This window comes from Elaeis guineensis, chromosome 16 (assembly GCF_000442705.2).
Source record: "Elaeis guineensis isolate ETL-2024a chromosome 16, EG11, whole genome shotgun sequence".
Classification (NCBI taxonomy): domain Eukaryota; kingdom Viridiplantae; phylum Streptophyta; class Magnoliopsida; order Arecales; family Arecaceae; genus Elaeis; species Elaeis guineensis.
In genome coordinates this window covers 42511547-42525188 of record NC_026008.2, presented here as the reverse complement: position 1 = coordinate 42525188, position 13642 = coordinate 42511547, and the positions used below count along the sequence as shown (strand labels likewise).

At 37.2% G+C, this 13642-nt stretch overlaps 1 protein-coding gene across 1 annotated transcript; it reads left to right on the top strand.

Annotated features, from left to right (window-relative positions):
• Nucleotides 1-7919: 7919 nt before the first annotated feature.
• On the top strand, nt 7920-12252 carry LOC140854315 (serine/threonine-protein phosphatase 7 long form homolog). Its single transcript, XM_073250088.1, has 7 exons — nt 7920-8003; nt 9724-9822; nt 9905-10570; nt 10656-10774; nt 10847-10940; nt 11035-11466; nt 11571-12252. Exons 2-7 carry the CDS (start codon nt 9730-9732, stop codon nt 12141-12143), a joined length of 1977 nt encoding a protein of 658 aa, XP_073106189.1. The 5' UTR covers nt 7920-8003; nt 9724-9729; the 3' UTR covers nt 12144-12252.
• Nucleotides 12253-13642: the final 1390 nt, after the last annotated feature.

Below are 13642 nucleotides of genomic sequence, written 5' to 3'. Positions count from 1 at the left end.
GGGTTCGATAGGGTGTATACCCATCGGTCGGATTAATTTTGCCATCCCTAGGCGTAAAATTTCGTTCCCCAACCTCAAGCCGGGTGTCCGCATATATTTTTCTATGCAGATTTTCTTTTCCACATGGAAAATTTGTGCACTTGTTTTGTGCAACAATTTCTTAAGTATTTCAGTTGCAACAGCTTTTTCTGTTGGAAATGCTCATCTCTATTGATGAATATTAATGAAATCATGGCTGATATATGTCAATCTGACACTAATTAGTCCCCAGTTTACATACATCAATCCTGATTTCATTAATATTGATCAAAAAACTCATTTATTTTATTTTAAAAAAAAACATTTTGAGGGTAGAGGGCCACAGGCCCAACTTTGTAGCAAACATAGCCATTTGACAAACAAATAGTGTTTGTTCACCCAAATCAGTTAATGAGCTGTGATTCATTATTGGATGCTGCATTATCTTGTTTTGCTTTACATGTGAATCAGAGGAGGGGGACTTGCTATGAGTATCAAATAAGGTTTCTAGAGCATAAAAGATGGAATATTTTGTCAATTGTGGAAAAAATATGTGGGTCTCAAGTTTCAAACATTCAGTTGATTTACTCATGGAAACTCTATATCTAAGTTTCAAAAAAGATATGATTTTGCTTTCTTTGTGCTTCACTCTTTTTAACTTCATGCATGTCATCTTTCATCCAATCTCTTATGTTAGAACAAGCAACCTCTGCATGGCCATTGGCATCCCACCTACTAATTACAGATAGGAAGACATGTCAACATCAACTAAGATCAGATTAGTGAAACATCAATGCAAAAAAGATACTCTGAAGCAATTTTACTGATAAGGCAACAGGCATTTAAACATATGAGGACAACAAACTCTTTTGATCTTCCACATTATGAACTTCATATCTGTACTTCATAGAAACTTCTTCAAGAACCACTAGATCTATAAATTAGTTTATGAATCATGCATTAGGGATTCAAGGTGCATTTTTTTGGTCCTTCCTGTTGGTAAGGAACCCGTTGATCTTTTTAGTAAATCTGGTCAAAAGTAGTGTATATTTACTAAAAAGAGTTGCATTGTTTTATACTTAAAAGACTTGTTTCAAAGAACATCTACAAACAGGGAAAAAAACAAGCTTTAGGTGTTTGAGGTGAGAATATTAATATTTGCCACAACAAAATAACTTTGATGGTGTTCATCTAAGGGCTGCTTTGTTTATGTGAAAAATAGCATAGAGTCGGCTTCCTTGTTGCAGCATTTTACACCAGCGTGATCTCCATAACCTAAATCACTATGACTTATGCCATGGAATAAAGGAATCCATTTCTTATGTTATTTTGGACTGCAGGTTGGCAAACCAGGTTTGGAGACAGGCTCACTCCAAGATGGTCAATTCATAAGATAATATATCAGAGAAGGTGATAGTTTTTTGATCTTTGAAAGGAAGGCTCTAAAGCTAGCCTGACCATTGTCTGGGGCTACCAGCTAATATTCCTTCACACTTAATGATGGGAGCCCTGCACTAGATTTGCCCAACTCATTACTAAGAAATGGGAGTGCGAGACACAAAGCTCTAGCCAAGATTGGCTGAAAACCTAGCGGAGATGGACTGGGCCTGGTCTGTCCAAACTCCTCTCAATCCCTGGTACCTCACAGACATGCATCCTAATGTTCCTAGTCAGCTGATTCAGATGTTTCAGAATTTAGATCATAAGAAAGAAAGATGGATCTCATAGACTCAAAATATCACGTATTATTTTTCGTTTCGATCAATCATGTATGTGGTGGAAAGAGTAGTAGTTATGTGAGAAAAAAAAAAAAAAAACAGCTAGAGAGAGAGAGAGAGAGAGAATCCAATTTAAGACATTCTTTCAGACTGGAAGATTGTCAAATGAGTAGAAGCTTAGAAAATTAAGCTGATGATGGGGAAGTTAATGGTTCAGATTAAAAAGGATAGGGAAGTTAATGGTCAGAACAGACAAGATTTGAGAAAAGATGCATGACAGGCACAGAAGCTAGTTTTCTTCTGTTTAAATTGAAGACATGAGATACTCGAGCACTTGCTGATTGCAATATATAAATATCTTTAACTTGTTCTGCTAAATTAATTATTTTTTTTTTTTTTGGAGGGTTTTTTTTTTTCTTCCTCTGGTTTTCTTAGAAGCAGTTGGGTCAGTTGGAAGGTCCCAACTGACAACTACATTAACCCATCATCAGATCACTAGCAGCCCAACTTGTAGCCAGAAGGCAAAATCCCACCAACAAAATATTCCAAAACAGTCTTATTTGATCTTAATCAACAGCTTTTTTTTTTTTTTGATGAAAGATCTCTAGAGTTTTTAACTTGCATTAATAGGTGCTCTCTTGCATTAGTAGGTGTTCTTCATGATCTTAGTCAGAAAAAACCAGCTTTTTTAAGACTAATGATAGCGATACTCTGGTTAAATTTACCCTTTGGCAAATTTAAGTAGGACTGTAATAATATATTGCAATCTGATAATTGTCCCAGATATTTGAAAATGAGTGGATTTGAATCTCGAATTGAATATGTTGATGCTTGTGGATTCCGTTTCTTTATACTATATATTTTGTGCTTTAACAAATATATTTTGCATTAGAATGTCATGTCTGAGGTATGTTACATAGACAAGTGGATTTGAATATGAAACATGAAGATAAGCAAAACCTAAAATCCTACAGGCAGGATATTGGAGCGACTTTAGAATCATTAAAAAGGGAGCAGGCAAATAATATTTTGAACTCAAAACCTCTGGTTATAAAATCCGGCAATATTCATATCACAAGATTGTTTTATGTTGAGAATAAATCAGTAATGCTCAAGTTCAATATTAAAATTTTTAGGAAGACAAAGAAGAAAAATTTTAATGATTTATTTTCTTGCCATGCAAAATGGTGGAAATCGATCTTCATGATTTATTTGAAAATCATTAAAAATCTATTTTACAAAAATCAAAATCCAATAACAAACATTTTTAAACCCAATCCTGAAGCTAAGCTCAACCTGTTTGGTTCATCCATTTGAACCATTTCATGTAGCTTGGAAATGCTGACTAAATGAATTTAACTAGTTGTCACCCTTCCCCTCGGTCAAATGGTTCCGAGACTAGAGCCAAGGGAACAGATCTTCAAGGGAACAGATCTTCAAAGGAGTAGCTTGACCCCTTGTATTACAATTATAATATAACAACTTTCCAAGGAACGGAGGGAGGGAGAAAGAGAGAGAATGAGCAGTATCCTAATCACATGTTATGGTACGTGCGCCGCATTATAGAAAACTATATAGCTTTAAATAGCCATCATATCATACATCTCATAAAAGACTAATTATCGTTCAACTTGTGACCTGTAATGTTTAGCATTAAACACATCATGCATGATTCTGGAGATGAACAATCACCATTTATCTTTGCGATGAATGATATTGCGATTGTTCAGAAGTGTGCACTCTTCTGCATATAGTCCTCTGCAGTACAAGGCATGCACCACATAGGATTTGAACTTCTATGCCAACGTTTCTAACTCAAATTCTAGTAGAAGTAGGATTTGAATTCAGATGATGCGACTATTGCACAGTCCTCCATGGTACAAAGCATGCATCACATAGGATTCGAATCTCTATACCAACACTTCTTAACTCCTCGAATTCTAGTAGAAATAGGATTTGAATTCAGACGATGCGACTATCTAATATTCAATCATGTTGGCAAGCTAGCACTTTCAATTACGTGTCATTCCGTTGTCCCTCTAATCATGGACATCACTGTACCAACCCTTGCAGCGGCCCTGGCCCATATATTTAACTCATAAAACTATACCACAACTGGCCATTACTGACAGCCACATGCCAGATTTCCTGCACCACCTCCATTCCGTGGTCCTCGGGTCACATGACTGACACTGCCCAAGAGCACGGTTAGGTGCCAAACGGTACGGAAAACTGCTCCACGTCATGGCCTACTCCCATGCCGAGCTTGTCGCCCACCTACCAACTACTATTTTACCATGCGCCAGCCCTGTTCGTGTGCCCCTCAAAGATTATTCGACGCGGCTACACCGTCTCTTGGTAACTCTGACTCTTGGAGCTTTATTACTATTCCAATAGCGATCCATAAAATTTTATTTATTTTTTCAATTTTTTTTTAAATATTTATCAAGATAAATTTTAATAACAATATCAGAGATAGAAGAAATGGCATAGATTTCATCATTCGCAATGCTGATGTTAGATTTTTAGCTGCTGGCACCTTCTATCCTGTTGAGCTTTCTGTTTCGGAAGCGGAGCTTCACACTGTCTGAACGGACATCATTTTTATCGGACAATAGTTTCAAATAGACAGGATCTATATTGAGGATGAGTCTGCTACCATCATCTCTTGGGTCTGAAAAGAGATGAGGCACCTGAAGGCTCACCTACTCATCCAGAATGTCTGAACTATTCTTCGTCATGCTGCTGCAGTCTAAGTGTGGCATGTCTATCGGGAGACAAACACAGCTGTAAACTGGGTTGCGGCTTTCATAGCGGAGCATTCTGACGATTAGATCTGGAGACAGGGTGATGTTTATCTCTCGATTTTATGAGAACTTTTGTATCTTGATCTTTTAGACTGCTCCATACTAGAATGATGTGATCTTCCGTTTGTATCAAAAAAAATATAATTTTTTTAATATTCTACTTCTAAATACAAAGAACACTAAACGAAATGATTTTATTAACTTAAAGAAAAATAATTTTTTTGCTGGCATAATCGAGTAACTCATAATGTATTGTAAATCTTTATGCTTTTAGAATGGTGTTGCCGGAAGTGTTAAATGAAATATGATGATAGGAGATGTTATATATATATATATATATATATATATATATATATATATATATATATATATATATGAAGAGATTTTTATTCACTCTAATTAGATCAAAGCTATAGGCATTCAACAAATCTTCTCTTATTATTGCACATGCTCAATATCAGTTCGGATCTGCATCACAATTTATATCTGAAAACAAAATGATAAATATTTTGTTATTAGTAAAATAATATTTTGTTTAATGAAAAATAATCATCAATGATATTTACACTGATCTTTTATTAACTTTATTTAGCATGGATTTTTGAATTTAAAATAGATGAATAATATAAATCTTAAATAACGATCGTTATTTCAATTAATTTATATATTTGCACGCAATAGTATGGTACGGCAGTCATGGAGATATAGCCTTTTATCTGAGTTCTTTTCCCAAATAATACGAAAAAAAAACTTTTTTACCAAAATATATCAAAACGAAACTTATTTACCAAACTAATGCAAAAGGGAAAAACGCCATTTTGAATGGCGTTTTTTCCCCTTCCACGTCAGCCCCTATTTCCACGCTGGCATCGCCCGAAGGAAAAAAAAAAAAAACATCAAAAAACGCCATATCAAATGGCGTCTTTAAAAACGCCATTTTGAATGGCGTTTTTAAAAACGCCATTCAAAATGGCGTTTTTCAATTTTCCCACCGGAAAAAATCGTGGGAAAATAGAAAATTTTGTTTTTTAAACTTTGGAATTAGTAAATAAATTAAAAAATTAATTTGGATTGAAATTTAAAATATAAAGATTTTAATTTGTAATTAATTTAAAAAAGCATAAGAAAAAAAAAATTATTATAGAAAATAAAAAAAAGAGAAAGAAATATGAAAGAAATAAAAATTTGAAATTTAATTGAAAAACATCATTCGAAATATTTATCTTAAAAAATTTTTTAAAAAAAATTTGAAGTAATCAAAGAAAAAGAATTTTAATTAAAAATTAAAAAAAAAATAAATTTTAAAGATTAATTGAAATAAAAATATTATTTTAAATTACTTTCCGAAATTAGAAATTAATTTTTTTAAAAAAATTAAAAAATTTGTAAAAATAGGGTTAAAAAATTTTATAAAAACATAAAGAATTGAAAAAAATAGAAATTATAATTGTAATTGAAGAACAAAGTTTATATTTTTAATTTTAAGAAATAAGAATTATAATTATAAATAAAATTAAAAATTATATTTTAAATAACTAAATTAATTTAAATATAAAACGCCATTTTGAATGGAAAATTAGAAAATTTTGTTTTTTAAAATTTGAAATTAGTAAATAAATTAAAATTTTAATTTTGATTGAAATTTAAAATATAAAGATTTGAATTTGTAATTCATTAGAAAAATTAATTTAGATTTTTTATTTCAAATTTTTTTTAAAAGATGTCAAAAAAAATCTTAAGAAATAAAAAAAAAATTATCATAGAAAATAAAAAAAAGGAGAGAAAGAAATATGAAAAAATAAAAATATTATTTCAAATTACTTTCGGAAATTAAAATTAATTTATTTTAAAAAGATTCAAAAAATTTTTAAAAAGAGGGTTAAAAATTTTTATAAAAACATAAAGAATTGAAAGAAATAGAAATTATAATTGAAATTGAAGAACAAAGTTTATAATTTTTAATTTTAAAAAATAAGAAATATAATTGTAAATAAAATTAAAAATTTTATTTTAAATAACTAAATAAATTTAAATATAAATTTTTAAAGTATTTTTTAAATAAAAGAAAAAAAATACTAATAGAATATAAAAAAGATAAAAATGGAAAAAAATTAAAATTAAAATTTAAAAATATAGAAATTATAAAGTAGATTAGAAAAAATATATCATAAAATAATAAAATTAAATTGAATTAATTACAATTTTTTTGTTAGGGTATTTTATAAATGTGACTTAAAAAAAGTAAATTTGAAATAAATTTTGATAAAAAAATACATTAAAAAGTTAAAAAATTATGAAAAGTTAAAAAAGTTGAAAAGTGAAAATTTTTAAAAAGTCAACAAAAATAACAATTATAAATTTATAACCAAAAAAAAAAATTAATGTTTAATTGAAATAAAAATATTTTTTAAATATATTTTATAAGAATAAAATTAATTTAATTAAAATAATTTTCAAATAAAATTTAAAAATGACCTAAAAAAATTTCATAAAAAGATAAAGAATTGAAAAAAATAAAAATTTTTAAATAATCAAAGAACAAGCATTATAATTCAAAATTTAAAAGAAATAAAATTTTAAATATTAATTGAAATAAATATATTATTTCAAATTACTTTCGGAAATTTAAAAGTAAATTTATTAAAAAGATTCAAAATTTTTTTAAAAATAGGGTTAAAAAATTTTATAAAAATATAAAGAATTGAAAAAAAATAGAAATTATAATTGTAATTGAAGAACAAAGTTTATAATTTTTAATTTTAATAAATAAGAATTATAATTGTAAATGAAATTAAAAATTATATTTTAAATAACAAAATTAATTTAAATATAAATTTTTAAAAATTATTTTAAATAAAAGAAAAAGAAATACTAGTAGAATATAAAAAAGATAAAAATAAAAAAAAATAAAAATTAAAATTTAAAAATATAGAAATTATAAATTAGATTAGAAAAAATATATCATAAAAGAATAAAATAAAATTAAATTAATTACATTTTCTTTGTTAGGATATTTTATCAATGTGACTTAAAAAAATAAGAAATAAAAATTAAAATTGTAATTGAAATTAAAAATAATATTTTAATTAATAAATTAAATTAAACATTATTATTTAAAAAATAATTTAAATGAAGAAAAAAAAATGGGTGGAAAAATTAAATTTTAATTTGAATTAAAATTTGATAAAAAAAAAATACAGTGTAAAGTTAAAAATTGAGAAAAAATATGGAATAAGATATTTATAAAAAATATTTTTTTAATTAAAAGAAATAAAAAAAAAAGGGGGAAAATGCCATAGAGAATGGCGTTTTCCCCTCCCAGATCCCTTTTCCCCTCTTCTTCTTCCTTCTCCCTTCTCCTTCTCCTCTTCTCCCTTCTCCCTTCTCCCTTCTTGATCTTCTCCGGCGTCTCTCCGACGGCACGGCGGCACGGCGGCACGGCGGCGAGGTCTCGGCGGCGGTGAGTTCTTCCTGCCTCTCTCTCCATCTTCCTCTTTCTCTCTCCCTCTTCCCCTCTCTCTCTTTCTCTCATCCTGGTGGCGGGGCCCGCGTCCCGACGGCGGGCCGCGCGTCCCGGCGGCGGGCCGCGCGTCCCGCCGGCGGTGGCTCCCGGCCCCCTCTCCTCTCTCTCTTCCTCTCTCTCTCTCTCTTCCTCTCTCTCTCCCTTCTCCGTGGCCGCCGGCCACAGACTGGCGGCGGCGGGCCGCGCGTCCCGGCGGCGGGCCGCGCGCCCCGGCTGTGGGTCCCGCGTCCCGGCGGTGGCCCCGGCCCCCTCCTCTCTCTCTTCCTCTCTTCCTCTCTCTCTCTCCCTTCTCCTTGGCCGCCGGCCACAGACGGCCGGCGGCGGGCCGCGCGTCCCGGCGGCGGGCCGCGCGTCCCGGCGGCGGGTCCCGCGTCCCGGGGGCGGGTCCTGCGTCCCGGCGGTGGCCCCCGGCCCCCTCCTCTCTCTCTTCCTCTCTCTCTCTCTTCCTCTCTCTCTCTCCCTTCTCCTTGGCCGCCGGCCACAGACGGCCGGCGGCGGGCCGCGCGTCCCGGCGGCGGGTCCCGCGTCCTGGCGGCGGGTCCCGCGTCCCGGCGGTGGCCCCCGGCCCCCTTCTCTCTCTCTCTCTCTTCCTCTCTCTCTCCCTTCTCCTTGGCCGCCGCCCACAGTCGGCCGGCGGCGGGCCGCGCGTCCCGGCTGCGGGCCGCGCGTCCCGGCGGCGGGCCGCGCGTCTCGGCGGTGGCCCCCGGCCCCCTCCTCTCTCTCTCTTCCTCTCTCCCTCTCTTCTCCTTGGCCGCCGGCCGTCTGGGCCGCGCGTCCCGGCGGTGGCCCCCGGCTCCCTCCTCTCTCTCTTCTTCTCTCTCTCCCTTCTCCGTGGCCGCCGGCCACATACCGCCGGCGGCGGGCCGCGCGCCCCGGCGGCGGGTCCCGCGTCCCGGCGGTGGTCCCCGGCCCCCTCCTCTCTCTTCCTCTCTCTCTCTTCCTCTCTCTCTCTCCCTTCTTCTTGGCCGCCGGCCACAGACTCCCGGCGGCGGGCCCCGCGTCCCGGCGGCGGGTCCCGCGTCCCGCGTCCCGGCGGTGGCCCCCGGCCCCCTCCTTTCTCTCTCTCTCTTCCTCTCTCTCTCCCTTCTCCTTGGCCGCCGGCCACAGACGGCCGGCGGCGGGCCCCGCATCCCGGCGGCGGGCCCCGCGTCCCGGCGGTGGCCTCCGGCCCCCTCCTCTCTCTCTCTCCCTTCTCCTTGGCCGCCGGCCACAGACGGCCGGCGGCGGGCCGCTCGTCCCGGCGGCGGGTCCCGCATCCTGGCGACCGGTCCCGCGTCCCGGCGGTGGCCCCCGGTCCCCTTCTCTCTCTCTTCCTCTCTCTCTCCCTTCTCCTTGGCCGCCGCCCACAGTCGGCCGGCGGTGGACCGAGGCCCCCTCCTCTCTCTCTTCCTCTCTCTCTCCCTTCTCCTTGGCCGCCGGCCACAGACGGTCGGCGGCGGGCCATTCTTCCCGGCGGCGAGCCACGCATCCCGATGGTGGGCCCGGCCCCAGCCCCGGTGGCCAGGGCGGGATTGTATTTGAATTTTCGTGTTTAATATGTTGGGATGAACTGAATTTTGTGTTTAAGTTGTATTGTGTGATAATATTGTATTTAAAAAAAATTAAAATATATTATCTATTTTTTTTAATACATCTGTGATAATATTGCTTGAGACAGCGTATTATGGCTTACGATCCACGATATCCCGGTCCCCGAGACAGCAGCATTCTTACATTGCAGGAGCACCATCGATCACAGACTATTTTAGATGGCGGCGTAAGCATTACAATCTTATTTACTTTTTAAATTTTTATTTTAAAAATCATGTACGATATCTAATTAGTATATTTTCTTGCAGGAGTCCAGACATCTTCGTCTACGACGATCCGATGCAGATTTCTGGAGGACAGAGGATATCCCAGATAGAGTGTTAGATTATTTACGATATCTGGGATTTTATGGAGTATATCGGATCGGTCGTATACAGATGGATGTTGGTCTTATTACTGCTATGCTTGAGAGATGGCGTCCAGAGACACACACATTTCATCTTCCATTTGGTGAGGCGACCATCAGTTTACAGGATGTCAGCATCCTTACTGGACTACCAGTTGATGGAGATCCAGTTACCGGAGTTGATCCCACACTTTCCATTCCGGAGTGGCAGGCTTTGTGCTTGCGGTTGTTAGGGTTTGAGCCCGACGCACATTTTTTTGATCATTCACGACTCAGGATTGAGTGTTTAGATGATCGTTATCGTCATTTTCATATTGCGGATGATGCACCAGAGGAGATGGTGCAGCAGTATGTTAGGGGTCAGGTGCTGCGATTGTTAGGTGGTGTCTTGTTACCTGATACTTCATCGAATAAGATGAAGTTGATGTTTTTGCCATTATTAGAGGATTTAGATTTCGCTCGTCGACTCAGTTGGGGCAGTGCAGTACTAGCTTGTCTATACCGAGCTATGTGTCGGGGTTCCTATGCTGATCAGAGCGAGATTGGCGGTTATCTTGTATTATTACAGGTACGTGAATTAAAATTTTTAATTTTTAATATTTAATTATATTTTACATTCGATATATCATTTATTTAATTTTTAAATTTTGCAGATTTGGGTATGGGAGCGTATGCCGACTATCAGTCCATTACGACGACAGTTGCTTGAGATGCCATCAGAGCAGCAGGATCCTGATGTTCCATTCAGACTAGACGGACCATTAGGATACAGGTATCGAAATATTTTTTTTTATTTAAATTTTATTATTTTAAATTTATTTAATATTAGTACACTGTGAAACAGATGGAACGTTGCATTCAACGTTCATCACGTATCGACAAGAGTGGCACGGGTTTATAGATGCCAGTTGGATACATTAGTTGATACATCTAGACGGGTAAATTTTGAATTTTTTACAAATATCAATTTACAGTATTCATAATCTATTATAATTTTATATTAATTTTTTTATTTTAATTATATTATATCAGTTTTTGTGGAAGCCATATACAGATGGGATATTGGCTATACTGCCGCAGATGTGTACAGTTGGACACGACATATGGACTGCTAGGGTGCCACTTATTTGTTTTGATGTGGTAGAGTGGCATCTTCCCGATCGTGTCCTGCGGCAGTTTGGTCAGACTCAGGACATTCCAGAGCAGTTTGATACCAGCCAGGGACTTCATCGTATTGATCGACGAGGGAGAGCTCGTATCGACTGGCGTATCAGACATGCACAGTACATCGATATTTGGGATGCACGTCGAGATCACATTGTTCATGGTGATCCTATTTTGAGAGGCCGTTCATATACTGATGACTACATGGCTTGGTTTTTTAGCATTACGGTGCGAGTCATTGGACAGTCTCAGTATGCAGTTTCTGGATACGAGGGCGAGAGTTCTACTGTACGTCTTTTGGTAAGATTACGAAAATTATTTCATGTTATTTGTGTTATATTTTTGTTTTATATTGTACACTATACTGATTGTTTTATACTAACAGTTCTATTTTTATTTTATAGACTGATTCTGTGTCGGATCTTGTGTTGGACACTCGTCGTGCTTTATCTACGACTGATGAGGACGAGCGGATTCAGATACTGCGGGAGATGGAGAGAACAGGTTCCGGAGCATTGGAGGCGATTGGTGTTGATCCACATACCTGTGCGCCTTGGTATGGAGCAGTTCGGGCGCCAGATATGAGTTATACGCCGTCACCATATGCTTCACATATGCCATCACCGCATATTCCGCATATGTCATCATTCGATGCTGCACAGATGCCACCGCCTTTTCATCCACAGATGGCAGCGTCTTCTTCGTCCTACATCCCCCAGATGCCATCACCGGGTACCAGTTGGCCACATGAGTATGATACTTTTTTTTCAGGTCCATCCGTGTATCCAGATGAGAGAGTTGAACGGGTCTCTCAGTCCGTAGATGATCCGACAGCATCAGTTATTCCTGAGCAGCATGATCAGCAGATCTCCTCTACTGATATAGGAGAGGAGCCATCACAGCAGGAGCAGCCGGCGAGGACCTTCCTGAGAAGGTCCAAGCGACCACGGGCGCCGCGACGTCCTTGTGGGACTTAGTCTTTGTTGTATTTGTATTTAGTATTTTTACATTTTTGTTGTACTATTTTTTTTGATATATTTAACATTTTGATTCTATTGAATAATATTAAATATTGATTTTATTTTATATTATTTAATTTTAAATTATTGGATATTATGATTTGTGCATATGGATACACATACTCGAATGTGTCTCAGAACATTAGGAGAGAAAATGTTATGTCGGCGGGCCGTACTTCTCGGGGCCGAGCCCCGCATCTCGATGGCCACGGCGGGCCCCCGCGTCCCGACGGCGGTCCTCAGCCCCCGTCTCTCCCGGCGGTGGGCTCCGTCTCGATTGGTTGTGAGTCCAGAGCAGTTTGATACCAGTCAGGGACTTCATCGTATTGATCGACGAGGGAGAGTTCGTATCGACTGGCGTATCAGACATGCACAGTACATCGATATTTGGGATGCACGTCGAGATCACATTGTTCATGGTGATTCTATTTTGAGAGGCCGTTCATATACTGATGACTACATGACTTGATTTTTTAGCATTACGGTGCGAGTCATTGGACAGTCTCAGTATGCAGTTTCTGGATACGAGGGCGAGAGTTCTACTATACGTCTTTTGGTAAGATTATGAAAATTACTTCATGTTATTTGTGTTATATTTTTGTTTTATATTGTACACTATACTGATTGTTTTATACTAACTGTTCTATTTTTATTTTATAGACTTATTCTATGTCGGATCTCGTGTTGGACGCTCGTCGTGCTTTATCTACGACTGATGAGGACGAGCGGATTCAGATACTGCGGGAGATGGAGAGAACAGGTTTCAGAACATTGGTGGTGATTGGTGTTGATCCACATACCTGTGCGCTTTGGTATGGAGCAGTTCGGGCGCCAGATATGAGTTATACGCCGTCACCATATGCTTCACATATGCCATCACCGCATATGTCATCATTTGATGCTGCACAGATGCCACCGCCTTTTCATCTACAGATGGCAGCGTCTTCTTCTTCGTACATCCCCCAGATGCCATCCCCATATATCAAATGTTGCTCTTTGAATTGAATTTTAGAAAAAATAAGTCTATTTTTAAGTAAAGAAAAGGAATACGTAATAGAATGCTAAAAAGATAAAAATAAAAGAAAACTGAAATTATAATTTGAAATGATAAAATTTTTAAAATAAATTTTAAACAAAATATCATAAAAAAAATATTAAAATAATAATAAAATAGGAATTATAATTATAAATTTTAAAAAAAATTAATTTTAATTTAAATTAGAAAATATCATTTAAATTATTATTTTTATTATTTAATTAAATTTATTTATTAAAAAATTACAAATAGATAAGTAAAGATATTAAAAAAAATAAAAAATAAAAAAAAGAGAAAACGCCATTCTCTCCCCTCCCCAAACCCATTTTTCCCCTCCTTCTCCCTTCTCCTTCTCCCTTCTCGATCTTCTCCTTCTTCCTTTACAAATTTAAGTAAAGGAAAAGAATACATAATATATCAT